The 27196-nt window shown below is 40.8% G+C and overlaps 2 protein-coding genes and 1 non-coding gene across 5 annotated transcripts; 1 reads left to right on the top strand and 2 right to left on the bottom strand.

Moving 5' to 3' along the window:
* The first annotated feature begins 107 nt into the window (after positions 1–107).
* On the top strand, positions 108–16169 carry LOC119657420. The gene is made up of 5 exons (XM_038064318.1): positions 108–419; positions 8363–9345; positions 9470–10388; positions 10449–10612; positions 15701–16169. Exons 1-5 carry the CDS (start codon positions 278–280, stop codon positions 16127–16129), a joined length of 2637 nt encoding a protein of 878 aa, XP_037920246.1. The 5' UTR covers positions 108–277; the 3' UTR covers positions 16130–16169.
* A 138-nt stretch (positions 16170–16307) lies between these two features.
* LOC119657421 (5-hydroxyisourate hydrolase) lies at positions 16308–26107 on the bottom strand. Of its 3 annotated transcripts, XM_038064319.1 has the most exons (3): positions 25791–26107; positions 25192–25664; positions 16308–16836 (listed from the first exon to the last, which is right to left on the bottom strand). In XM_038064319.1, exons 1-3 carry the CDS (start codon positions 25864–25866, stop codon positions 16453–16455), a joined length of 933 nt encoding a protein of 310 aa, XP_037920247.1. In that variant the 5' UTR covers positions 25867–26107; the 3' UTR covers positions 16308–16452. The 3 variants fall into 3 exon arrangements, with proteins under 3 accessions (XP_037920247.1, XP_037920248.1, XP_037920251.1); XM_038064320.1 differs by lacking the exons at positions 25192–25664; positions 25791–26107 and adding an exon at positions 16925–17082; XM_038064323.1 differs by lacking the exons at positions 25192–25664; positions 25791–26107 and adding an exon at positions 16904–17046.
* Positions 25009–25080, bottom strand: Trnad-guc. The gene has a single exon. It is a non-coding gene; the product is annotated as a tRNA-Asp (tRNA).
* Positions 26108–27196: the final 1089 nt, after the last annotated feature.

Below are 27196 nucleotides of genomic sequence, written 5' to 3'. Positions count from 1 at the left end.
AAATAGTTAGGAAAGCACTTTTGTTCACTTTTTTCAACCGATAGTTGAATAAGCGAACTTAAACCGCTGTCTTAATATCCTGATTCCGATACTCATCACAGCTAACTTCACAGCTGTTGTTAATGTTGCTTGACATTAGCGCAAATTCTGTTGTTTAAAAACTTTATTGGTGCATGTTAACCAAATTGGATGCGAGTGTTTTTTATATAAAAATTTAATAAAGAAGATTTCTGAACTAGACAGTCGGTTAAGGACATTCGCGATTAATTCGATAGTGATGAGAGATATAAATGACGTCCTGAAATTATTTGCGAATGAATACAACATGGATTATTGTCGTCACTTTGACCGAATCAAATCGTCTTTGGAGTACTGTAACCGCCACCTGAAGAACTTCGAGAAGATCCACTTTCGAGGCGGTGAGTAAATAGAAATGCATGTAATCGGCAACGTAAGTTTTGTTACTTGAAGGAAGGAGGAATCTGGGCGCTGATATGAATGTTTGAGGCTAAGGATTTGTTTATATTTTCTTGGGGTGAAATTCAGATTTAAATCGTTCAACCGATTAAGTAGGAATATATGCTTGATATTGTCAGCAGGAGGTAATATTTGGGAAGCACATGTCTAAACGTTTGTCAAGCATGCTTTTTGTCGGTTGACGCTAACCTGAATTTCAAAATTAGCTTAGCAAAAACCAATATAATGAATTATGCACTTGTTTTTATTTTGCTCCGCGAGGCCCCGCAAGGTGCAATGCTGTGCCGCGCCGGTCCGGCTTAAGATGGCAGTCTGTTGCCTATAATGCCATTTTTTGGGTATATTTATGAAGCAATTCGTAGAAATGTTGATCCCCACCATTTTGGGCAGTTTTACTGTTAGGTTTCCTGTTGATACTGGTACACACCTTTGAAGACAGGGAAGAGGAGACTGATTGGATCTCTTTCTTTTACAGCCGTGAAGAAAAGGAAAAAGAAAAAAGCAAAACGAAGAAATAAGCTCAACAGAGAGCACACAAAAGCTAGTGTAAACAACGGAAACGGAGGGTTTAGGTTGAATATGGAAGGTGCAGATGGTGGAAAAAACGTAAGCAGGAGAGGGAAGAGCGAAGCTAGGTTCTGATTCCAGGCTCTTTTATGAAACTGACCAGGTCTATCCAGAGAGATCTATCATCCGTCGTGAGTAGATCAAGTAGCGAGAAGAAACTCTTAATTTCAAACAAGAGAGGAGAGGAAACTTACTGCCTTAAAGGATAATATCATTCGTCTTGTCCACACTGCAGCTCTCCCAGATCTGCGAGGGAACCAAGCCGATCTTGATTGACTATTCTATTTAGGGTATTGACGTCGCCAGTGTTGGAGGGCATGACCTGAAATCAGGTCTTGATGGGGATGTTGGGGAAGATACGAGAGAAAGATTCACCATTATCTAAGGAAGTGAGTTTGAAATCCTCGTGGGATTCAGAATGAATACTGTTACATGCTAATTGTCAAAGGCCAGAAAAAGCCGGCCGTTCTTGCTTGTCTGGCTGCATCATCCGCCTTTTTTATTGTAAAAATTGCCACTATGCTCAGGAACCCAACGTGTGAACACTATTTACAGTCGAGCCTTTCTCATTTCATCGTAGGCCCGGGCAACCAGATAATTGGCTAGGTTTTGTCGATGAGGGTCTTAATGGCTTGAAGAGAGTCGGGCATAATTAGGATTTTTTTTAGCTTAGCCGCATCTGACAATTTGATTGCTTGAACAATGACTAGCAGCTTAGCACTTTTGAGAATATCGCGCATCTGTTCAATGTGCTCAGTGATGGTTCTTCCCAGGGAAGTGATTGCTTTTTTATGATTAAGATAGACGTTATTGATATTGAACTTGAATACATTGAGCAAAGCACGACCATAAACAATCGTACATGACTTCTCCAGGTTAAAGGGAAGTTTTAGGAAGTTACACTGATTTATGCATCCTCCCGGGAAATTCCGAGAGCCTATAGTTAGGAGGTCATCAATATATTCGAAAATTTTCACTTTGGAGCATTTCATCTGGAGAGAGGTCGTATAAATGTTGAAGATTATTGGACTGAGAAAACAATCTTGGGGAATGCCGTTGTTTATTAGGACGCGATGGTCCTACATGGTTAACCTCCTATTGCGCATGATGTTCCATATCCATAGGATGATGTCAGGGGGGGGAAGATTCATGTCACCCATGATTCTTATGAGGAGGGACAGGTCCAGTGATAATTCAAGGACATGTTTTTTGTTGGCACTTCTCAAAGGCGATATGAAGTAGCAAGTGATCGAGGGACGAGGATGTGTTCTCCGGGAGCAAGGGGAGATTTTCAAGAGGTTGGACAAGTCTGGATTCGCTAATTTGGCGAAAATGTTAAGGAAGTAGATGGCCTTAAATTTTTGAAATCATTTTGATTGTGGGCGGTCTTGGGCAAAAAAACGAAGGTTTATCATGCCCAAGAACCTTGTCAGATTCTTAAACATTTTCAGAGTGGGAAGCTCGAAATCGCTTGTATTTTGACAGGGTTTGGTTGGATGCTCTCGGTGGCAATCAAGTGGCCGAGGAATCTTACCTGCATTTCTCAACGTTGAGCCCAAGACCGGCCTCAGGAAGACCATGAAAAAAGCATCCTAAATGCTAGGATTCACCCAGGAAAACGTGACCAAAACATCATCCAAACGAAATAAAAGTGGAAGCTCGGTAGCACAGAATGGATGAATTTTTGAAATGCCCGCGCCGCATTACACAGTCCTGGTAGCGTGCAGTTCTAGTGAATTCGAAGAGTCTGAAAAGTGTGCATATTGCCGTTTTCGGAATGCCTTCGGGAGCTGCAGGTATTGAGGATATGCCTTGACTTTGAGAAAATACGATACTTTCCGGAATGGTAGTTCGCAAAATAGGATAGGATGGAATAGGATATCGGTCTGGGATGGTCTGGGCATTTAAGAGCGCCATCCCATGTGTCAGATCTGACACACACGGGTTGAACCTCTTTAGCGGCTACAATCGCTACAAAGTCTCCAATCACCATTCTTTTTAGGGAACATGTGAATTGGCGAAGCCTGACAGCTATCCGAAGGTCTGAAAATATGCTATCTTTCCGCGTAACTGCGAACTAGAATAGATAAGGCAGCCAGAATCGTTGATGCTCAGGCTCACAAAATACGCTCAACTGTGATGTATTTGAAGAAATGCGCGAATACGTGGGTTGACGTTTTTTTGAAACGAGGGAAATAGTGCTGACTGTGCAGGTTGGAATTTTTTCGATGACCTACGGGAATCTGTGGGGTCAATAAGAGACGCTTGGAGATGCTTGCACCCCAAGGATTCTGTTTGTGGTGGCGGCCAACGTGTCCAGAAACCCCGAAGACGCACATGCCAGGATAGTCTGCGTGCTCTCCGGAAGTTTCTGCAGCCACACTATAGCAGCTCAGTCCCGACTTTGTGAATATCCAACTGCTTTATTTCAAGCAGCAGTTGGCTTGGCGCCCGGTCAGTAAGTGATTAAGTTTGACTGTCTCACTTACTGAAGAGCGCTTTATGACCTGTTCTTTCAGTTTCTTGCAGAGTCTTCGAGCACGTCGGAGAGAAGCTCAATCGTGTGGGGTTAATTATGACGCCGGCCAAAGCGAATTGGGCATTGTGCTGGCGGGACCATGCTGCCGAGTTTCTACTCCAAAACGATTTCACCCCTACTGTCACGGCAGCTACTGACGGATTTGTTTCCATTTCATCCATGGACATGTTGAGCGGAAGCGAAATAACCCCAAAGACTAACTTTTTATTATTTTTTCAAAACAATAATAAAATATAAATTATTTAAGGTCTAGCGTCCAACTAATAAACACAACTCACAGTTTTCATCATTCAGCATCGATGCTGCTTCCAGATCTAGACTTCATTTTTTTCCTGTACCAGTTTTTCCATGTGTAACGTTTCCCGGTCCTCGATGATTTCCGTGGCTGTCAGAGCAGACGGTGGAGATCCCATTTGCTTTTTCTTTTTGGAATGCCGGCTGAGCTACGAAAACAGGGAAGCGGTGTCCACGCACTGATGGTTGCTGCTGCTCTCGTTGACATCACGACGCAAGCGTGTTGACATGGATGTAGGGGATTACGCATTAGAACTTTGGATCTAATATCTATGACCTTTTTCCCCTTTTTGAATACAAACGAACAATGTCAGGCGAATTGGTCTGAAAGATTTTGGGTGAATTTTGGGTAAATGTCCCATTTTCGTTTTTCGGACAGACAAGGTCTTGCCTAGCCTTTGGTTATAGTTTTGTATAGCCTGGATGCTTCTGTGGTTCTTTCTATTCCTTCATAGAATTCTCTGTTTCGTTTTCTTTCCCTGATCGCGTTGCTATACGTCGTCAGTGCACTAGTGCACTTTTGAACCTCTGCCAGTCTCCGGTTTGTTTCACCCGGTTGAAGAGTTTTCAGGCCTCCATTCTCATTCTGGTTGAGAGGTTAGGTTCATGTTCCACCAGAGTATACCCTTGATGCTTGAATGATTTAGCTGGACAGCTGGCCTCATATGCGTCGATGACGACTCTGTTGGCTCTTAACCAGTGTTCACAGCGATGCTTCGCTCTTGATGCCTTTGCACCAATTGTAGATGAGGCATGTTGTCACTCAGGTGTTTTGTCTAGAAATCCCATTCTGTTGTTCTGGGATTCCTTGTTATTCTATCTACTTCCGGGTTGCCTCCGATGTCGATTGTGATTATTTTGTGTATTTTGTGATTATTCCTCCTCCGACGTGGCTCTTTCTTATGTTTGGGTGTTCGACTTGAGCTCTGAAAGGTCTAGGTGATCCAGCTTCTCTTCTCTGGACAGTAGGTTTACTTCTGTGCTCGGTCCTGCCTTTTCAGCCTCTGTGGCCTTGGCGATTCCTTCGGGGATCTCGATAGGCTTTCCGCTTGATGTCTCCTCTGAAGTGTCCTTACTTGGTTTCTCCCGGGGTATTGCTGCGAAACCTAAAATTGATGAGGCAGTTACGGTGTTTAATTGCCTCCACGGATCGCTCATCTACCCTGATCGTGAGGAATTTGCCTTTCTTGTCGCTTCTAAAAGCTCTCCATAATCGTGTGTGGAGATCTATGTTCCGAGTGATGAGTAGGCGCAGGAGCTTCCCCATCTCACCATGTTTTCTGCTGATATATCATCCTCAGCACACGTTTCAGTTCTTTTCCCTTTCAGCCTGACTATATAGGGACTATCGTCCCCCCATTCCTCCCACATCTCCATGTCGATGAGGTCCCCAATGATTTTCTGCTCCTCACAAGTGTCTACTTGCTCCGGAAACACTTTCGGCAGTATGATTAGTTGAGTTCTCTTTATCGCATTAGCATAACTAATGGTGGGTATTCTGGCTGCTTACATCACCTGACCTTCCCGGGTTTTCTCTCCTTGGGCTCGGGTTTATTTTTCTTGGGGGCAAATTCCATTGCGTGGCATAATCCGTAATGAAGTTATTGCGCTTCCTACTCATTGCCACCTCCCCCTTCTGTTCGCATACCGATGAAGTTTTTCATTTATTATTGTCTCCATCCGAGTACCCTGATGATAGACATGTTACATTTTCAGATTTTGATCAAAGCAGCGAAATGTATTAAATTTAAGTTGGATGTAGCCATCGGCAGAAAAACGCTTCTTAGAGACACGGCCAACGTAGCGTGAGGAACATCGCCGATAACGAGAAAAAATCGTATTAATGACAGAATGTGTCATATGTTATTTTGGACTTGAAATTTCCATTAAAGAACAGGTTTTGGAAATATATATATAATTGTCCACTTGTAACTGCCCTGTGCTCCGATAAAGTTCTTCGTTGGAAATTTTATTCGACCAACGCAGACAAGTGTTGACGAAGACTTGCAACTTTTGACTAACAGTGGTGGTCACTTTCTATTAGAGATGGGTAGGTGATGTATGTAATACTACAAATGTTATATCACCTTAAAATGTAGTATCAAACCAACAAACCATCACAATATCACCTTAAATTTTATCCTATTATCTAAAAGTGATGGTGACAACTTCTATGGTAGGTCATGATATTACATTACAAAATATCACTAAACAATGTCGCCCTTCGTAGTAGAGTAGTTATCGAGTGCCGACCCTATCTCAATGCCGAGGTCGAGTGTCGCTTGCGAATTTTGTTGGTATGATTGCCTGTTATTTTGGCAGGGTGGCTTTTGGGTTAACTTTGGGCTAGAAAATGATTTTGTAAAGATGGAGATTCTTGGTTTTAACTAATTGATTTGTAATGTTATCGCTTGGTAATGAATGTTGGCTATTGATTGATGTATGTGTTGGTCTATCATACATACAAATGGTCGAGGCGACTGTCGAGTGCTTAAGCCGATTATTTGTTATATTTCACATATATAGAATAGGGAATCATTTTTGTGAACAAACAAAACTTCACTTAGACGTTGTCTTTACTTGGCATTATTAAATTTGATTTACTGCCTCTCTGTCATAGGCACAAAAACGGCTAAACGGGTTCGATCGAAATTTGGTGGACAGATGGGAACTATGAAATCCAATCCATAAAGTGAGTTACATAAATTTACATGGAGTTTAAAGGCGGGGGCCCATACATGCAAAGGTGGGATGTTAACATTTTTTTCACCAGATATAGTCATGTGGGGTATCAAAGATGTCGATTAATACTTTCCGAAATTGATATTAGTTTTACCGTGGATTGTAAAATGTGTGAGTAAAGAGTGAAAATCTGTGCATTTAAAGTGAGGCAGGACTCATTTTCGGAAACTACCCAACCCAAGAATCTGAAAAAAATTTAGGCCTCAAAATATGTCCCATTCCGGTACCTGCTCAAATAAACTTACTAATAGTATATTACTGGCTTTTAGAAATTAACTGAAAACCCCCATTAAGTTCATCCTAGGGGTACTAAATTTTGCACCAGCATACGCTATTAGTGACAAAGTTATTGCAGTTCAAACGTGTAATTTCGCGCGTATTTACTTCATCCTAAGCCATGCAAATCAGATGCTCACGTCATAATTATATTCTCGTTAATTGACATTCGAGTGAAATATTAAAATTCAATTCATGAAGAAAATACTTTTCTCCAGTCCTTTTTGAAGTTTTGTGTAAAACAAAACGCCGAACAACAGACAGCCTGGATGTGGTGGGAGAAAAGGTTGCCATCCGGCCAGCAATATAACTCTCCCACAGCTGAGCTACAACTGGATCATATAAGCGATCGATGGATTTGGTTGGGTCGCAGCGCCTGACCGTTGATTATTTGTACGGTGTCGATCAGTTGACCTTATTGCAAGCTCTGTGTTTGGGAAATGTACCACCAATGAGGAGGCGGTGAAAGTTGCAGAAAGTGACAAACCTCCTACCATTGCGGTGGCCAAGACCGTGTTTCCCCATTACTTGTCGGAGTAAAGTGATGTCTCAGCCTACCTTGTTATTCAGATCACCCATCACGATCACAATGTCACCTTTACTTCTTCTGAATTACGTGTAATTGCTCACAGAAAGGACTCTTCTTCATTATATCGGGAATCTCTTTTGGTGCATAGCACTGTACAATTGTGATACTCCTTAATCTGGACTAGAATCTTGACTCGAAGTCTGTCAGAAGCCGGATCTCAGGTGAAGAGAACGCGTCTTGGGGTAGCCCTCTGTCACAATCTGGATTTGGCTTTCCAGAGTAAACAGTACAGTCCCACAAGAGGGAGAGGAGTACTTTTCAGGGTCACACCATTTCACTTCGCTTAGGCTCTGAATTTACAGTTTATATCGCTTGGATTCCCGCTCGAGTTCGGGAATGCGAGTATTTTGAGGATGATCACCTTGTCGAGTTTGCGCCCATTTTAGAAACCAATTATAGTCTGTTTTCGTTGCCGAAGGTCGTAGTCGTGGCAGCGTAGTTGAAGTTTCGGTAGCAATGTAGTTTCGAAATTGCTCTTTCTTTTAGTCGTTTAGTTGCCTTTTACGAGAAGCAGCGATCAGGTCATATGCCTTTGTTGGGAATCAGTGATAGAGAGAGGAACTTCACCATTTGCATTTACACACATAAAGTAGCACAACAATTGGTCTGTAATCGAATTCATTATTATTTGACTCAGGTACTCATTCACGGCTGAGTCGACTGGCTTCCGATGTCAAATCACGATACAAATCCCACTGCCACCAGTAAGATTTGAGCCGCGACCTTTCGTACGACAGCCTAGTGCTCTAACCACTCAGCTATTTGGACATACACAAAAGTAGATTGATTATAAATAATAATATATTTTATTGATTCTAAGATAATTCTGACGTCTCGTTACTGCCTTGTTCAACTTCTTTAACTTTTTTTTCTTTCAGGCAACGAAACAGTTATTGATGAGATCATTTCCAAACTAGAAGAAGACATAAAAGGACTTGCCTACGTTGAAAATGCTCACGATTTACAGAAAATCACATTTTTCTTGGTTTTGAATACAGACGCCACCTACAAATATGATTTGAAATCTGATCAGCAAATTTGTCATGTTCTCGGCATAGTACCTCAAATTCCAAAATGCTTGTTAATATCAATTGTATGGGGTTTGAAGTTAGACAAGTCGTTCTATGAATGCTTATCCTACACGCCGAGTTGGTTCTCGATACAGTTTATTGAACCAGCGGCAGCTTCCATGAAACATCTTGAACCCTATGATGTTCTCGACAAAATTGAGAATCTCGTCACTGCAGTGTTCACTAACATATGTCGTATGAATTTCCGCCAAATCGATGTGGTGACGGCAAAAATAATATTGAATAAGTTTTATGATCATACCATGGAGCTACTGAGGCAATTTTACACTCCGGACATTGAAAAGTTTTCAGATTGGCCGAAACGAGAATTTTTCAAATATTCCGGATTTGCCATTCGTCATATTTTGAAAATGGTGCTATTCTGTTTCGACCGACTTGAATACCCGCTGAAGCGAAAAGTGGAGGATGAATATCGTATTTATGAAATTTGCACCGATGTATCTCCGATAAATGAAGAAAATCAAGATGGCTATTCAGATGCAGTTCGAGATATTTTAAACAAAATATTGATAGCGCTTCTGAATACACTTCAATATAATGTGATGTTGGTGACTATTGATGTATTTATGCATTGGGCCGAAGAAGATGTGAATCCTGAATTGACTTTGCAAGCTGACATAGGGAGCTATGCATATCGAGTGCTGGCACGCATGGCAACCAACAGACAATTTGGCCATGATGTGGAAAATCATCTGAAGTTCATAGCTATTGAGCCGAAAACTTTAAAGGAAACTATAAGAGAGGCGAGCATAGGTGACATTTTAAGAAAGGTATGTTTAGTTTTTTTGTTAAGTAAAGCAGATTATATTTATTGGTAAAATAATTTGAATTTTAATTAAAATCATTTGACAATTCACTTTCGATTAAATGATGTTGTCCTGTGTATTTTTTCAGATTGAATCTGAGGAAATCGATAAAAAAGAGAAACAACTATGGTTGGACGAACTTCTAACAAGAACTGTGATTTTCAATAACGATGAATGCTTAGAGACAGTCAGCACGTGCGCTCAGTTTCTAAGTTTCAATAATTGCATTCAAATCCTTGACTATGTAAAAATAATCAAAACAGAAACCGAGGATGATATCAGCATGGGGGATATGAATGAATGGATTCCGACAATTCTTACCAAAGCATTAGACAACTTCAAAGCAGATCAACTGATTGAGTTGATTCTGTATGAAATTCGACACTTTGGAAAGGACGTTACATTTTTCCAATGGGAACAGTTCGAACAAAGATGCACCGTATTCTTTAATAAATCAGTAGAGAACATTGACTTGAAGGCTTTCCTTAAATTGTGCTTTGAAAATCCGGAGTGTGTTTGGCAAAAATTCTTCAATGAAGCTTGTACGTCACAACAACAGGCGAAGAATTTTTGCACACTCGCATCTGGTATTAAAAAATTCTCTACACTCTACCTACTGGATCTTCTGTATTCATCGTTTTTAAGCAATTATGATGAGAAGTTTTATCCACATTTGTTATTCGAGATTCATGAGGCGGAAATCATCGACAAGAATGCGTTTTTCAAAAATTTTGTGTATAAAGTTGTAAGTGAATCGCTTGATAGTCAGCGTTACGTACCACTGCTCGCAATTCTAAAAGCATTATCTATGATTGTCCATAAAACAAAATCGGTTCCTGTGTTCGGTGGGATTACTGCCCCAGTGGTTGTCATGATTGGCCAAATCCTGGACCAATGCAGATGGGATTTAGTCACTTACTCAGACTTACATGATGAAATCGTGCGTCTTTCAATAGATTGCATTCAGATGACGAATAAGACATTTTTGCCGGTTGCAATAGTCAAAGGTGAGTTTTGTTTAATTCAGTGAGCAGATAATATTTCCATATTTTTCTTCACTTCTTTAGTGAAAGAGTGGATCAGTAATAAAGTGGGGACATTTAGACCTCTTACGCAGTATTACTTCCAAAAATATTCGTTGGCTGCCAACGAGCAACCAAAAACATTTGATGAGTTTTTGCGGGCAGGCCCATTGGATGATGATATCAGCATTGAAAAGTTCCTTATTAAGGTAAGTTTTGTTGGTGTTGCAGATGTTGCTTGTGTGAATGTGTGTGTGAAATGTTTTTGCATTATGTCCGAATGAACTGATGCGTGGTGCAGGCTAGCGAACCTTCAATTTATGTAATTGCTAAAATCGAGTGTCCATGGCGTGGATCCCTTTTATAGAGTGAACGGATCCCACTCAGCAAAACTATAACACTACTAATGATTGACATTGAATGGGAGGCAAGGTAGTTTCACATACATGCAAACGAAGACACTAATAATACAGTGGAAAACGGAAATATCGCTTCGCAATTCTCGTTTTATTTTTTGATTTGCGAACGAAATACAGTCGTGGAGGGCGAAATGGTGAAAAGATCTAACTTAACTGCTTATTCATCAACGAAAGAAAAATCATATAGTATTGTAGTATTATAGTAAGTCTTTTGATTTGCGGTCCTTCCCGTCACGCAGTATTTCATTCTAAGCTGTAAAGCCTTCTGGAGATGAGCTTTTTTTATCGTTGTGCCGTCCTCGGAGATTGTCTATTCAATGGCCGACCGCCTGCGCCGTTCACAGGCTCTTTCGAACCTGAGAACATTCTCCAGAACAGAGAATGCGTAGACTCTTCGTTAAAGAAAATTTAACCGCGGTATCTTAGTCTGAGGTTGCCGGGCAGCTGTATATGAAGTGCCTCCTACCATTGGCTGTATATAGCCGAAATCACCAGCCCACCATAAAGTTTTGTGTGAAACAAAGCCTTATTAAAATGAATTCAATGTCTGTCTGTCTGTCACACCCGATTTATTCTGAAACAACTAAGCCGATTGTTACGCAATTTGATGAAAACATGTGGTCTGTGTGTCCCTTTCCATGCAGCGAGTAGCGCAATTTTGTGTTGGGTTTGAAGGGTGGTTCCCCATACATGCGAAAGGGGGGGGGGGCAAGTTTTTGTTTCACTGAATATGGTCATTTGAAATGAAAGGGCTCCCTTAGTACTTTTCAAAACTGATCTTATTTCTGAGATTAGGTGAAACATAGAGTGAAGGCTCAAAACGTTTTCCCCCAAAAAATGAAACAGGTCACGCTCTCAAAACCTACCCAACCGAAAGATCTGAAAAAATCACATTGATGCATTCCTACAAAATCTAGGCCTCAAAATACATCCGGTTCCGATATCTCCACAAATAAAGTTGATAATTTCATATTTTGGAAATTTACCGAAAATCTGTATAGAGACTTGCTCACATAAGACGAACACAAAAACCTTTTACCGGAAGCGCCGAGCTTCCGGTATTCCGACTTGTTTCCAGTTGGATTTCTGCCTGATCATGTGTAGCTGCTCCACCTAACGTCCCTAGTGAACATAACTAGCGCAGTCTTCCTAGCTTTCACCGTGAGTCCGTCACGGCTGTATTCACTTATCAGCAATGGGGTGAAACTTTGGATACTGCCTGGGAAATGGACTTCAAGCAAATGGTTTGTCGTTTCTTCGTCGCTTTCTGTGTACCTCCCGTTCTGTAAATATAGATAATCTATGTTCTTTGGGAAGGGTTCGCTTCACAAAAGCGTCGATGGTCGTTTGGTCGACCTTATGCTATTCTTTAAAGCTTCCTGAGCTTCTTCGTATCGAATCCAGCAAGCGACTGAATCAGCTTTAGAGATCAATTGCAGCGCACCCTTGCCGCTCTCCTGTATTTTGCCAAATCTAAGTTCCACCATGGTGTTTTAACTCTCTCTCTGTCCTAAGGAAAGGAATGCACCTGTGATCCGAGAGCATGATATCGTTTGATGCTCTCCACTCTCGGACAAAAGCCGCAATGTCAAGGGATGCCAACGTGATCTCGATGACTCCCCGTTTGACCACGTTGAAGAAAGAGAGTTTATTCCCCAAATTGAAGACCTACAGTTCGGTTCCTATCACATACTCTAATAGTCTCGATCCATTCGCGTTGATGTCGGAACTTCCTCACATCACATCACATTCTGCTATTACCTTTATGCCTTTACTTTTGCCATATTGGATAGCTCTGATAACTGATCCACTGTTAATTTTTTATGGTCAATTTGTTCGTTGTGACTCCTCCATCAACAACCCATGGTTGTATGAAATATATACACCTACCGATTCAAAGCAAATCCTTGCGCGGATGCGGTCACTACAGCTAGAAGGAGCTTCCTCCTAAGCTGTCCGCGCTGCTCGGTATCGTAAGCGACTGGATTGGTGTCGGGCCATACAAGATTCATATATCGACTTCGATAGACTTGGCTGCAAATGAATACTTAGTCGTTGCCGAGCGAGCCTTCTTTGCTGCCTTTTGCGTCAAAGAGTTGAGATCGTCGGAGGATCGCTGCCGCTCGGTTTGCCCTTAGTCGTGGATGCTTCGGATGATCCTGTTCCCTCAGCCTTGACACAGCCCGTTGGTTGTAGTTTTCCCGAAGCCGGTTTGTTCTGACTCTAGAATCAGGTTCCTTATCGATGAGCTCAGAGTTTCTTTTCACTCAGGGTTGGTTGGTCATGATCGAAATTAAATTCCGGTTTTTGTTGCTTTAGGTTTTAAATTTTGAAGTTTATTTTAGTTGGCTGCGATGGCCTTTGTTTTATTGGGGAAAGTAAGCCGATCTCGGCAAAGCCCCTTTTTGCCGAGACAAGGCAAGTTGAAACCGAGGGTTGCCTTATACCAAGAGTTCACAGTTCGCGGCAACATGTTAACAAATCTGACCATTCAAAGCTTGGCACGGTAGCCATACTTTGCCTTGGAATTTTGATTATCGTTTAGCTTGGGGGTTTTATTACCGATTAGTTTGGGGTTTTGATTACTGCTTAGCTTTAGGTGTCCCTACTGAGCCTTATCATGACAAGGTAGGTAATCGTCGAGTACTAATTTACTCTTTTGGCTGCCATGAAGCCTCAAATCAATTACTTCCCGTCATTATGCTAGACGGTTTGATGCATGTTTCGAGTTTGTCGTGGACAAATATTTTCATTGCACTTAGATTTGTTATAATTCATACTTTTCCATTTTTGCTTTTGTGTATCATAATGTTCATTGTTTCTTGATATCCTCAACTTGTGTCAGTATAGAGCATATAACGGGAAAGTATAGTACAACCGAAAAATTTGGAAGAAAATCATGAAGCTGCCTCTATACGCTGCCCAGGCGTCAAAAATTGCAATAATATAGACAATTGTATGAAGCATGAATCCCCAAGTTCAATCAAATTCGTGCCATAACTGATAAATTCACTACAATCGAAAATACTCAATATCAATATCACACTAAAGTGAGTAGTTTGACATGTTAAATATATGTACATATCCATTACCGGCTACGTACAAATGGGATAGTTCTGCACTCAAGGAACGTAAGGAACAAACAAAACCTTTCATGTTTGAGGCGCCGAGTCTCCGGATTCCGACTTGTTATATAACAGATTGTAAACACGACGTGGGTGCTAAATGTATCCAACTGAAAATTGCTTTGTTTGGCCGAGATTAATTTTTGTTTAGAATTGTCCTTTTGTAAAAACAAAAATGAGTGATCCGTGGCCCGCCAAGCGGAAGAAAGTTTCTCCCCAATGGTTGGCGAATTTGGTCGTCGCTTCGCCTTAACTTTGTCGGGAATATACTTCGGATTAATGATATCAGGATCGCTTATCAATGCAATGAAATAACGCGTTTCATCAATAGAACGTGTACACATAGGTGTGTCTATGAGAAGCAAGCGATAAACGCGAGTAGGAAATGGTTTCCTGTGAGTCTACTTGCTGCGCAAATTACACATTCCTATGAATTTGCATTCAATCATATTTCTTGGCATTTTGTTTTGATTTGCGCGACGCACAACTCGTGCGTGCAAAATTTCTGCGTTGGATTTCGGACCGATATTAGCTACATAGTCGGTACGGAAGTAAAATAAGTCTATTTCACGGTCGGCTATCAATTTTCTGATGTCTTGTTGATTTTTGGTTATAACGTAATCCTAACGAAATAAGATTTTATCGTCGATTTTAACGATTGAATTTAAATTGGCTCTTGGTTCCGGAGTGTAAATCATCTTTTCCAATTTTATGTTTTGAGACTCCTCACAGTACATCGTAGTAAGTATGGAAGTGTGGTGACCGCCCCAAGCAGCCCAAGCAACCCTGATGGTTGATGCTCCTAAGAGCATGATTGCAGTGAGAAGAGCAAGAGGAGCAGAATCTGAGCTGAGTAATCGCAAAGGAAGCTAGGATTTCTCCCTCCCCTCCGCAACTTTGGCAATGCATATTGTATGATATGCCGAGTCTGGCCATATGGCCCCATATAGGCCAGTGCTCGTGCAAACCGCTGAGAACCGCTTCTGGTCCAGAAGCTCATCGACTTGGCGCAGGTGGTAAGTTTTCACCATCTTAAGTCAGCTTTTTGAATGCATCTTGTAAAGAGCTGGTTAGCTGTTGTTAACTTTTTTTATCGAGAAAATACCAACATTAGAGGAATGACGTGGGAAAATGCATCATATATATGTGAACCACACATATTCCTATGCAAAATGTATAGAAGTCTGGCCAGGCTACTTGTTCTAAATCGAAATATATAAAAAAATTCTGAAACCAGAACCTAGACGCTTCGAGTATGAAAGGTTGTGTATTTCCTATTTGACTGAGTGGACATTTTTCCGATTGTCCCAAGCTCGTGATGTATATGCATAAATAATTTAGACTGTTCACTTTAGCGTGCAATTTACATTGCAATAAATTTCCACCGAAGCGACAACTTTGATCTATTATAATTTTGTTAGTACTGGTGCGATTTCCACCACAATTTTATGGAAAGTCAGTGATCTTCAAGTCTTTATCTCTAGCACCTCAGACATTAGTAACGCAAAGCAAACGGAAAGCGACATTCTCATTACCCAATATGGGAAAGCGTCCTGTCTTCTGGCGGCATAGGCACCTGTCGTGACACTTCGCGGTTTCAAGTGGTCGTGAGGTAGAATGCTTATTGATGCACCGTGAGCCAATATAGCTAACAATACTAATAACATTTTGTAATTATCTTCCCTCTACGTAATAAGTTTTCTGACACCACAGCTTACAAACTGTTCATAATTTCTCAAATTTCTATTTACAGAATTACGTTCGATGCACAATGAAAGAGACCGAATGGCTTGCAAGGAGCGAAATCTTACGACCTCACATCTCCAATATGATACTCCTTCTGGAAAGTCTCGTTTCTGATATCGGTGAAAGTGCTATAAAAAATTTCCGACATTCAATTATGAACTATGCGAATATTGTTAATAAAGTTTTACTGCCCGATGTGGAAAACGATGCTGAAAAGGCCGCAGAGTTAGGCTTTAAAATACTCAAAATTTTAAGTGATACGCCGGCATGTATCTATGAAGACATCTTTATGAATTTCCATGCTACCCTATTAGATGTTTTCGAAAAATCAAAACCACTGAATGAGGAGCAAAAACAGAAGATAAAAGATTTCGTAGGTTCAATGATAAATTGTAAGGGTAAAGCAATATTTGTGCAAAAATTCGAAGAATTTTGAAAAGTAATTTGTAAGTAATTTCATAATGAATAAGAAATGTTTCAACATTTGAAAAAGAAACTTGTTTTTATTCGATTAGATTCTTTGCAACAGTTTTGACGATCATTCAGACTAACGAAAATATGGGCGAATGCTTTATGATTGTATAAAATTTGGAAGAGATAGTAAAAGTACAAAACTCGCTTAAATAATTTATTTTCTTGTTGGCAATGATTTATAATACAATGGCAAACTTTTTTATCATTTTTATTGCTGGTTTCTAACAATTGAATTTGGGCAAGCATACAAAACACATCTGTTTATTATTAGAAGAAAGTTTTGCTTTACGTCCCTCGATATGTTGAATACCCGAAAGGATTTAATAACAATGGAATGTGATAATGACCTAATTCGTCACAATTGAAGACAATTTCGACAAATGGATATAAAAATCTGGTTGTAGTTTGTTTGAAATATTCCGCGGTGTCAAAATGCAACTTATATAATCCAACTGTGAGATCCCCATTGGGAACAAGCCCTGGAGCACGCCCATCTTGATTGGTCACATTTTGACTTATTTGCTTCCAAATATCGTTTTCTAATTTAAAAAGTGTTACAGGTACGTTCGTTGCTGCTCTACCTCGCGATGTATCCAAAATATGTGTTGATATTGTAAGACTTTTATGGGATGGCATATCGCTGCTGGATGGTGATGACGGTGCAGAGACCTTAAAATAGAAAAACAAAAAAAAATATATATATATATATATATTAACAATCACTTTTATATTTTACAAGAAATTTGGTTTAACTAACAGGTTCAGTTGTCACTCTAATTATGTATCGTTGATGGACGTCCATTCGAGAATACGACTGATAACAGTATGAATTTCTATTCACATTTCCCTGGCGACAACTGGGAAGATCTAGTGGATGCGTTTTAAATATGCATGAATATTTGATAAAAAGTTCAAGTCGCGGTCGCAATGTGATAGGAAGCAGATATGGTAACCAAGATAAGGTGAATTTGAATTATGGGCATTAGTTCTTATCTTATGCGATAAAGATTAGTGTACACAAGAAGTCTTGCTCTTTTAATAGAGCGTTTCACTATTTGGTGGAGCTCTCATTGGTAAACTGATATTTTAACGTATTCTAAACTCCTATATCTGCTGATTCCATTCAAGAATAAAGACAACTACTGCTATCTTTGCACCTGTTTCGTGTATTTTAATTGGTTTCTTTTGCAATGTTATGTATTAAGTTATTGTGAAAAGTTATATGGTAGAATGAAGGTATCATGTTTCTGATGATTCACTAAGTAAAAGAAAAAACGATAACAAGCTTTGTTCTCAAGACGTATTCATAAAAAAATTGGAGTACCGTTATAAGAAATTTATGCCTTAAAGTTACCATATTGAGTGGGAACTTCAACTTTGCTCCAGAAACACGCAACTCTGCAGCAGTATCAACCGTAAAATATAAAAGAATGAAGACATATAATGAACTTGAAAGTGGAGGATGTATAAACTGAACATCCGAAAAGACTATTGTCAACTCAGGGGGGAGTTTATTCAATAAAATGAAACTGGTCGAATTTTGACTGTTCAGGTTCGCCAGTAACTAGGACCAGCTCCGAAAAGCTCCTTTCGATACATGCTCCTTTGCTCACCAGTTTCGTGTGGTGAGTCTGATACTTCATTCCCATATATATCGTCGCCAAAAATCACATGTCTTACGGGAAATTTTCATAGCATTTTAAAAACCATCTCTTAAAATTTCAAGTATTAGGTTGTTGCACATGAAATGGTCGATTTGGTACTAAAATGTGAAACGACTGTAAAGCTTACACAAATTTATTTAATTAATCAAAATAGATGCCAATCGATTCAAATGTATGCCAGTTTCATAGAAGTGCAATCTTCGGGTGTTGATAAACTCGTCGAAGGCAATTTTAATGGCCTCTTCAATCCTAAATTGTTTTTCTGCCAAAAAATGCTCCAAATGCTTTAAAAAGTGGTAGTCGGTTGGCAAAAGGTCCGGTGACTGTGGCGGATGAGGCAGAGTCTCATACTGCAATTCGTTCAACTTTTGAACAGTTGTTCTGGATACATGAGGTCGTGCATTGTCGTGAAGGAGTATCACACTATCTCTGTTAACGAATCTCGGCCGTTGAATACTCAATTTTTGGTGCATTTCCTCGAATTGGGCACAGTATTTCTGTACATTTATCGTTTCTCAAGGTGCCAAAAAAGAATAGTGGAGACCATCAAACAGTCACCATTACCTTCTTCGGGGGGAGGCTTGGTTTCGGCATATGCTTCGGTGGCTCATCAGCATCTTACCATTGTGCTAATAGGCGACGATTGTCGTATAATATCCATTTTTCATCACATGTCATTATACTGTGCAAGAGAGCATCGCTTCTGTTGCGGGAGAGTAAAGAACTGCAAATTTCCATTCGAAGCGCCATGTTTTGCTCCCTAAGGGCATGCGGAACCCATTTGTCGAGCTTTGTCACCTTTCCAAGTTGTAAGTGCCGAGAAATTGTCGAATAGTGTACGCCCAGTTTCTCTGCAATGTCTCTCACAGACTGACATGTGTCGGATTCGACTAGCAAACGCAGCTCGTCGTTGTCCATCGATAGTCCTGGATGTCCACGTGGTTCACTTTGAAGGTTTACGTCGCCTGACAAGAATTTTTCGAACCACTACCGTGTGGTTCGTTCGCTTACCGTATCAGCTCCAAATGCGCTGTTAATATTCTTGGTCGCCTCCGCTGCAGTAAATTTGCACGAAGGCGACAAATTTGACCGATTATAATTTTATTTATTTTACGATTTTAGGATGAACTTCGACTCAATTTTCAAAAAATATAAAAAAAATATACTATTATTAACTTTATTTGGGCAGATGTCGATTTGGAGGGTATTGTGAGCACTAGGATTGAGTAGTTTCTGAGAAAACCCCCACCAAATACGTGATGATTTTCTAGCCCTCGTACTCCCCCCATGTACAACTAATAGCGGTTTCGGAAAATATTAATGAACATCTTTCTCTTGACCCCACAAGACTATATTCGTTGAAAAAAAAATTGCTCCCCACTTTTGCCCATATTTGGGGGAGGAGGCCCCTCCCCCAGATAGACGGAGAAAAAAGGAGACGAATAAGCGAATGAGCCACATAGGAAAAACCTTTGCCGTTTGTTTCTTGAAAGTTATCCAGGTGAAAAGATCAACATTGGAGCAAATGAGGCAAAATCAGAGAAATGATGCAGAGTTAGCGGAGGTTATTAGCTTAGAGGAGCTAAATCAAAAGACAACATTTAGTGGCATGACAGAAGGAATTTAAATATCGAAAGGCCATTGGTCATATTGGCAGCTCTGGAGACAGATGGAGCCGTACGAAAGTTGATTTTAATGGCAAGTCAGAAGCCAGAAGCTCCACGTTTCAGATACGAAATATTTTGTTGATTTTTTACGTAAGAATATTTGGGTACACATTGCTTCCATTTATATATAGCTCATAGTGTATATACGTTGAATCAGCCCGACATTCAATTTGACGCAAAAGAGGCGAAAGCGAGCTACTCAATAACACCATCACCATAGTTGAAAGTTCTGGGCTATCTTGTATCAGAACAACCATTGTTAACGAAATTCCGACAAAAACAATCTAACGATCTTTAAAAAAAAGTTAATTCGGAAATAGGAGAAAATAGCTCCCCGAATTATACGGAAGTTGGTGGAGTCCGTACTGGTCAAATAGGAAGAATAAGGATAGGAGAATACAAATTTGAGACCGTTGATAATTTCTCCTATCTAGGGTCGAAAATCACAACCGATAGATATCAGCTACGATGATGAAATCCGCGCACCGTTGTTGTCAGCCAACAGAGCCTATTTCAGCTTACAAAAACTGTTCCGCTCGAAACGTCTCACCATAGGGTCAAAGCTCTTACTGTACAAGACAATGATCTTGCCAGTCCTCATGTATTCCCCGAAGACTTGGGTTCTTAGCAAGAAGAATTGTGAACTCTTGGCCGCGTTCGAGAGAAGAATCCTCCGAAGAATTTTTGGCCCCCTACTTGAGGATGGGCGATTCCGTAGCCTACATAACGCCGAAATCTATGAGCGATACCATGACCGTCAGGTTGTGGATAAAATCCGGCTCAATAGGTTACGTTGGGCGGGTCACTTAATCCGTATGGATGAGGATGATCCCACCCGGAAAGTCTATAAGGGCAATATCTATGGTAGAAAAAGAAGACGAGGCAGACCCTGCCTAAGATGGAGCGATGGCGTAGACCAGGACGCCAGACAGCTTTTAGGGATATCGAATTGGTTGACCTCGGCACAAAACCGGGATGTCTGGAGTTCCTTATTAACGCAGGCCTAGATGATGACGATGTTGTTGTTTTCCTATATTCTAATATTTTAGTTTGCAGGTTTTCGAAAACATAAAAAATTAAGTTATATTACAAGAGTCAATTAGCGTGCGTTTAAATTTTGTTAATATTTCTCTTTGCTTTGTATAATTACCTAAGCCTTTGAGCAAGCACTGTTTGAAATAAACTGTCAAGCACTTAATACGAATATATTGCGATGACCACGGCCTTTATTATTACCATAACTTGGAAGTAAACCTTCCAACCGGAAGATAGTTTTCCTTTGCATCAACTTCGACGGCAATGACTTACCACTATTTTCTAAAAAAATGAAGTGCTGCTAACGTCTCCGCCGATAGGTATTTAGATTCAGTGTTGATTTCTTATTCATCATTTAACAGTTTGTTCACCGTTCCATCGGTCACACGGTCAACTGCGCGTCAACCTTAATAATAAACAATTGTTTATGCTAGTTGTTGCTGCAGCCCACGCGAAATAATTTTGTGTGCAGTGTTGCAATTATACAACATTTCCAGCTGATGCCAAGATTTAAAATATGAATGAATTCTTTTGGAGTTGACTAATGCATTTAAGGAAGAGAAATTTTTTTTTGCAAATAATTTAGAAGCGAATCCATTCTAAGTGTTAATTTTGACGATTGTAGAAATTTGCACTTTTCAACGTTTAAGTCCAAAAGTCATCCTAGTGAACTCGAAGAATCCGAAAGGTGTGCATATTGCCGTTTTCGGAATGCCTTCGGGAGTTACAGGGATTGGATAGTATCCCTTGAAATCTAAGTTCGAGAAAATAAGGCAGTTTGCGATAGAGTGTACATGAATGAGCGAGAAGGGTTAACGGTCTGGAATCGTCTGAGCATTTATGCATCTGTAGTTGCTACATGGTCTCCATTCGCCATTCGATTTAGGGAATATCTTGCTTAAGAAGTTCTTCGAACTATTTCCGCACAACTACGAGCTTATGCGGTAATAATGGACGCACTTTAGAGAAAAATGGGGAGCTAGTAGGGTTCATGTGATGTTGAACATCATGTTTAACGGGCTCAGAGATACTACGCTCGACAGTGATTCTGCGGTATTTTTGAAGAAGTGCGCGAATGAGTGCGTCGGCAACATCCTCAAAAGCGATGGAAAGAGGGTTGGGTGAGAAGAATGAGATTTTTGGGGTCAATGAGGGAACTATTACATAATACAATAATATACATATATCCACTAGCAAACCAGGAAATTCGCGCGTAAGATGGGTATACTCATGTCCGCGATTATGAAGCGCCAAGAAAACGCTCGTCAAAGTCCTAAACTCAAGTCTACCTCCCTAAGGCCAGCCATGCGTGCGGATCGACGAAGAATTTTCTACCACGAGTTTTAACGATTGCGGTGTTAACTTATTTTGCCGGGATACGGGAAGAACCGAAACTTCAGTGCCTGTATCGATCGGGTAGTTGCGTCGGCTTCAGGGGTCGTAGATTGTGAGGCGACGTGGTGCTCTATTTCGGGTAGCAGTCGCCAGAATTCCCAGGAAGTCTGATTTGTTTGGTGAGAAATTGTAGGGACTGGTACATCTTTTAGTCTTTTCAGCGAACCTACGATGGTACCAGGATGCTCCAGCACTTGCCGAAGGTCCCGACGACCGACTAACCGATCACCCATATTGGGAGGCGGATCTAGACCCTGGTCTAGTCCTACTCACCGAGCACAAAGCACTGACGGCCTCTGCCAACGCAGGGACGGTGGCTGTTAATGCTGCCACCATCTGCTACAGTTGAGCCATCTAGCTTGAGTTGTCGCGAGACACCTCACCAATCATGCGACGCACATGGCCCACGATGACGGCTAACGTATCCAGAGACCCCAAATCCGCACATGCCAGGATGGCTTGTGTGCTCTCCGGTAGCTTTTGCAGCCACAAAGATTGTAGTAGATCGGTGGCGATTTTGTCACCACCTAACTGCTTCATTTTATGCAGTACCCCTAGCGTTAACTCTGTCAGTAAATCGTTAAATTTAGCTGTCGTTTTATGAGCTCCTCTTTCAATTGCCTATAAGAGGAGTGTTCGAGGACGTCGGAGGCAAGCTCAACTGCCTTCTCGTCCAGCCCGATCAGCGCGTAATTAAAACGTGAATTGGGCCTCGAGTTGGAGGAACCATGCTGCCGGGCTCCTACGCCAAAACGGCGACATCCATATGGCCGCAGTAGTTACTGGGGACATCGTTAGCGGAAATGAACAACCCAAGAGAAAGAACACGCAAGTGGAATCAGCGGAGTTCGAGACAGAAAGAGCGGAGGAGATGTAAACAGTCCTGCACGACTCGTCTGTTTCGCTTTAATTAATTTTTAATTCTCATGAGGTTACCAATTATAGAGTAAATAAGATTATCCCTTTCAAATATTAATAAATTTTATTAATCTTTATTTTCTTAATTTAAATTAGGCAATATAAATTAAATAAAGAGGATTCACCTCTCTCCTCCGGCTTGTCTTGTCTGGCACTACAACTGATACTGAAAAACAATTTTTGTTGTCAAAAATTCCAGACGCTTGGCATACAAGGAAGGCGGTATGCGTTTAAAAAGAAAAATGGGTAACGAACTTTCTACTGAACATGGGCATAATACTTCTTTGCTTTTACATGCAGCGGTCAATCCAAAATCTACTAAATAGTTTTTGTTAATAAAGGATGTAAATGTGGAAATATAGGTATTTAAGCTAACCCCTCACATGTTACAATATGGAGTAAATCCGCTTCATTTCTTGCCGAATTGGCCTTGATAAATGGCTTTAATCCCCATTTCATTTCAATATGAGATAAGTCCACTTAAATTTCAAGACTTTTGTAAAAGAACTATCTGTCTACATATGGATAAATATCTGTGATATCCAATGTTGCCGACACAGTTGCTAGAGCGTTCCTTGACGCATGGATTTTCAGGTTCGGCATATCACCTTGGATCACCACAGATCAAGGAAGACCGGTTTTTTTATCTTAAAATTTCAAGAAGTTCAAACGGAAAAACTTTACGACGTAAAGTTGTAAGGGACTATATTCAAGAGGCAATCACTTGCGAAGTGGAAAACCTCAAAACAAGTACATTTTTCTGTAACAAGGCTCTGCGTATATTGTATCTTCTTTTGCATCAAAGACTCGCAATAGTTGTTTACGCCTTAAAAATTAGTCATAGGCTGCGTTTCTTACCAATGAAGTGAAGGACTTTCTTCAAAGAACGATGCCTCAAATCTTTACCGTGCAACTTTACTTCTTGGAAAAAATTTAAAAATCTTTGAGCGTTTAGAGTCACTCAATTAACTGTTAGCTAGTTTATTTGCGTAATTTATCTGTCTTATTTTATATTATGGGGTACGACCAATTACACCAAGTGGTTCATCAACTTGTGCTCAAGGTGTGGAATAGCGAATCAATGACTGACGACTGGAAAGGGGGCATAATCTGTCCCATACATAAAAAAGGGGATATCACGCAGTGCAGCAATTATAGAGGTATCACGTTGCTGAGTACCATCTATAAGATATTCTCAGCAATCTTGCTAGGCCGGATAGCCCCATACGCCCAAAACATCATTGGCCCATACCAAAGAGGCTTCACTCCAGGCAAATCAGCAACAGATTAGATTTTTCTCTGCAGCAAAAGATGGAAGAACTGTTAGAATATGGTCATCAGTTGCACCATCGAATTTAAAGCCGCCTATGACAGTATAGCCAGGGTAAAACTGTACACGGCCATGAGAGAATTCGATATCCCAACGAAATTGATAAGACTGACTAGACTGACCCTGATCAATGTGCTCTTCAAGTTCACACAACTATTGGCCTAGGCTGACGATATTGAACAATCCAAGATGTACAGTCTACCTTCATCTAGATCGAGCAGGCGGGGCGAGATCTTGGGCTGTACATTAATGAAGGCAAGACGAAGTACATGGTGGCAACGTCAGCGCCAAAACCCGAAAGAACAAACAACATCGAATCGCATTGGTCAATGAAGATAGGAGACTACCACTTTGAGACCGTTGAAAATTATTCCTGTCTAGCGTCGAAAATCACAACCGATAACAGCTATGACGATGAAATCTGTGCACGGATGTTGGCTGCCAACAGAGCCTATTTCAGCTTAAAAAACTGTTTCGCTCGAAACGTCTCACCATAGGGTGAGACGAAGCAGACCCTGCCTGAGATGAAGCAATGGCGTAGGTCAGGACGCCGGACAGTTTTTAGGGATATCGAATTGGTGGATCTCGGCGCAAAACCGGATTCCAGTTGCTACCGCGTTCAGCTAGTAAAATATAGATTTACAATCATCAGATTTCCTATTCATTTATTTACTACCAATAAATGCCAACAAACCGGTCGCCATTTTTTAATTGCGGGCAATTCAATAATAAATATATTTTGAAATATTATTTGCTCGCAACATTTATCACGAATAGATCGTAATGTTAGGCTTCAGTTTAAAAAAGTAGAGGCAACCAATAAAAAGTGTTCCTCCCCGGCGGGGAATCGAACCCCGGTCTCCCGCGTGACAGGCGGGGATACTGACCACTATACTACCGAGGACACATTTGCCGGTTTCCGTAAAGCTCCACTCTTTTGCTGGCTCAGTTCCTCAATTTTCCTTAACCACCACATCCCATTCTTCAAAATTATTTCCCCATAACTTCCACTTACCTCAACGGTTTCCTCAAAGTGATATTCCGCGCATTCTTTTTCGTCCTCTGCATCTTCTACTATGAAATCCACCTCGTCCACTTCCTCTTCAATAACGTTTCCGTGGCAGGGGTCGTCTGATACGGACGTGGAAATGAATGTCAGGAATTCTTTGGATTCTTCATCATTTAATTCCAAATCCGCGTCATCCTTCTCGTCCGCGAGTGTGATTATTTCTGTGGAAACTACAGGTGGTTCGTCCGCACAGTTTCTCTGGGGACTGAGGCAATTACTGTTAGTGTTATTAGTTTTCCTGTTCGTGAAAACTATTGTTTGGTGGCTTGGCTGAGCGCCTTCTTTGAATTTATCAGCGTTTTGTTGGTGCTTTGTTGTGCAGGTGTGCTTCAGAACGGAGTACCGATGGGCGTAGAGCAGGCGTTGACAGAACCGGCAAAACGCTTTATCTGGTTTCCCAGGAACCGATTGTATCCAGTCTAAGAGGACAATAGAAGATATACTTGTTACTGGATTAATATGATAGCTTAAAATTGTCTAATATATACTCGTAATCCGGTCGCACTACATTCTTTATAAAAAAGAATTATTGTGTATTTACTTACTTTTGAGCATTGGAATCTTCTCCCACGATGGCCGATACATCGCTTTGTGCGGTCGCTTTTTCTCAGTTTTCTCCATTTCTTTTAAAAACACGTTATTTTAGCACACTAAATACCTCTAAAGAAAACTTTGTTGACAATATTTGACAGTAAGATTTATTGAACTTGAACATATGTATGTCAAAGAGTTCCCATTTTGTTCCTCTAGCGTTGTCTTCTTTTAGGAGGAGTGTTTGGAAAACGTACCTAAATAGCAGTACAATGGTACATCATCATATCTTGAAATTCCAACTTTTGTGGAAACTGTCATTAATTTTATTTTAAAATCACATGGTTTTTTTTCATTTTTCTTTGCTTCAATTCGCCTACTTTTAAATGTGACACAACAGCTTAAGGTCATTCTCCATTTTCAAGGAGACGATATAAAAACGTTTTGTATTTATATTGGCCGCATATAGCCATCTGGTTTATACCCCAAATGAAAGCAATAAGTGAAGCATATTTTAGTTTTCAATTCGAATGTAAACTGGGAGAGTCAAGCCAAAAAAAGTACAGAATTAAAGAAAGAAATTCTGAGAATATGACACATATTTAGTAATTTTATCGAAAACATCACTTATATTCACTACCCTAGAAGTGTAAGTTTTTCGCGGTAATATACATCATCATATCGACAAGTTTTATTGGAGTTTCTATTATTATTAACAAAGTTATCTATGGTTATTATGGTAACTCAAAAATATTGTTTTCTGTATGAGTTCAGTAAAGGGGAGATCGGTATCAGCGGCCGCTCCGAGGAGCCAAATTAGCGCTGTGGTGCGCCGTTTTGATAACTCAGGCCGTGACTACTATTATGAGAGCAGGGAGGCAGAGTCCAGCCGGCTCAGATTTTCAGAGCCAGCCCATAGCATTCACGAAGGAAAGCAGCTCGCCTACCCTGCAGCTAGAAATTTCTCTAAGGTTCCCAAAGAATGGGTTACCCGGTGTCCGTAACCTGACTCTAGCTAAAGCTGGGCAATCGCAGAGGAAGTGCCTGAGGGTTCTGCTTCTCCGCAGTTCCGGCAATGCGAATTCTAGAGTATGCGGAGCCTGGCGGTATGGTAATTTTGTATGGATTTGCACACGTCTGACACAGGAGGTTTCGTGATAGGATTTTGTTATAAGCGGGCCAAATCCTCCTTGACTTAACACAGGTGGTGAGTCTTCGCTATGTAAGGCCGCGGCTGCTAAGTAGTGTGAGTAGACTCCGCCCTTGCCAGTCGCCAGACACCGACTGGCTGAAGCTCATCGGTCACAAGATACGTCTATGACAAAACGTATAGGTTCCGAGCAATGCTGCGAGGCCTATATCAAGGCCTGAACATGCAATCAGCGAAACAGAAACCGATCTGGATACGAGGAACTGTATG

This window comes from Hermetia illucens, chromosome 5 (assembly GCF_905115235.1).
Source record: "Hermetia illucens chromosome 5, iHerIll2.2.curated.20191125, whole genome shotgun sequence".
Lineage (NCBI taxonomy): Eukaryota > Metazoa > Arthropoda > Insecta > Diptera > Stratiomyidae > Hermetia > Hermetia illucens.
This window is presented reverse-complemented; position numbering and strand designations above follow the sequence as displayed.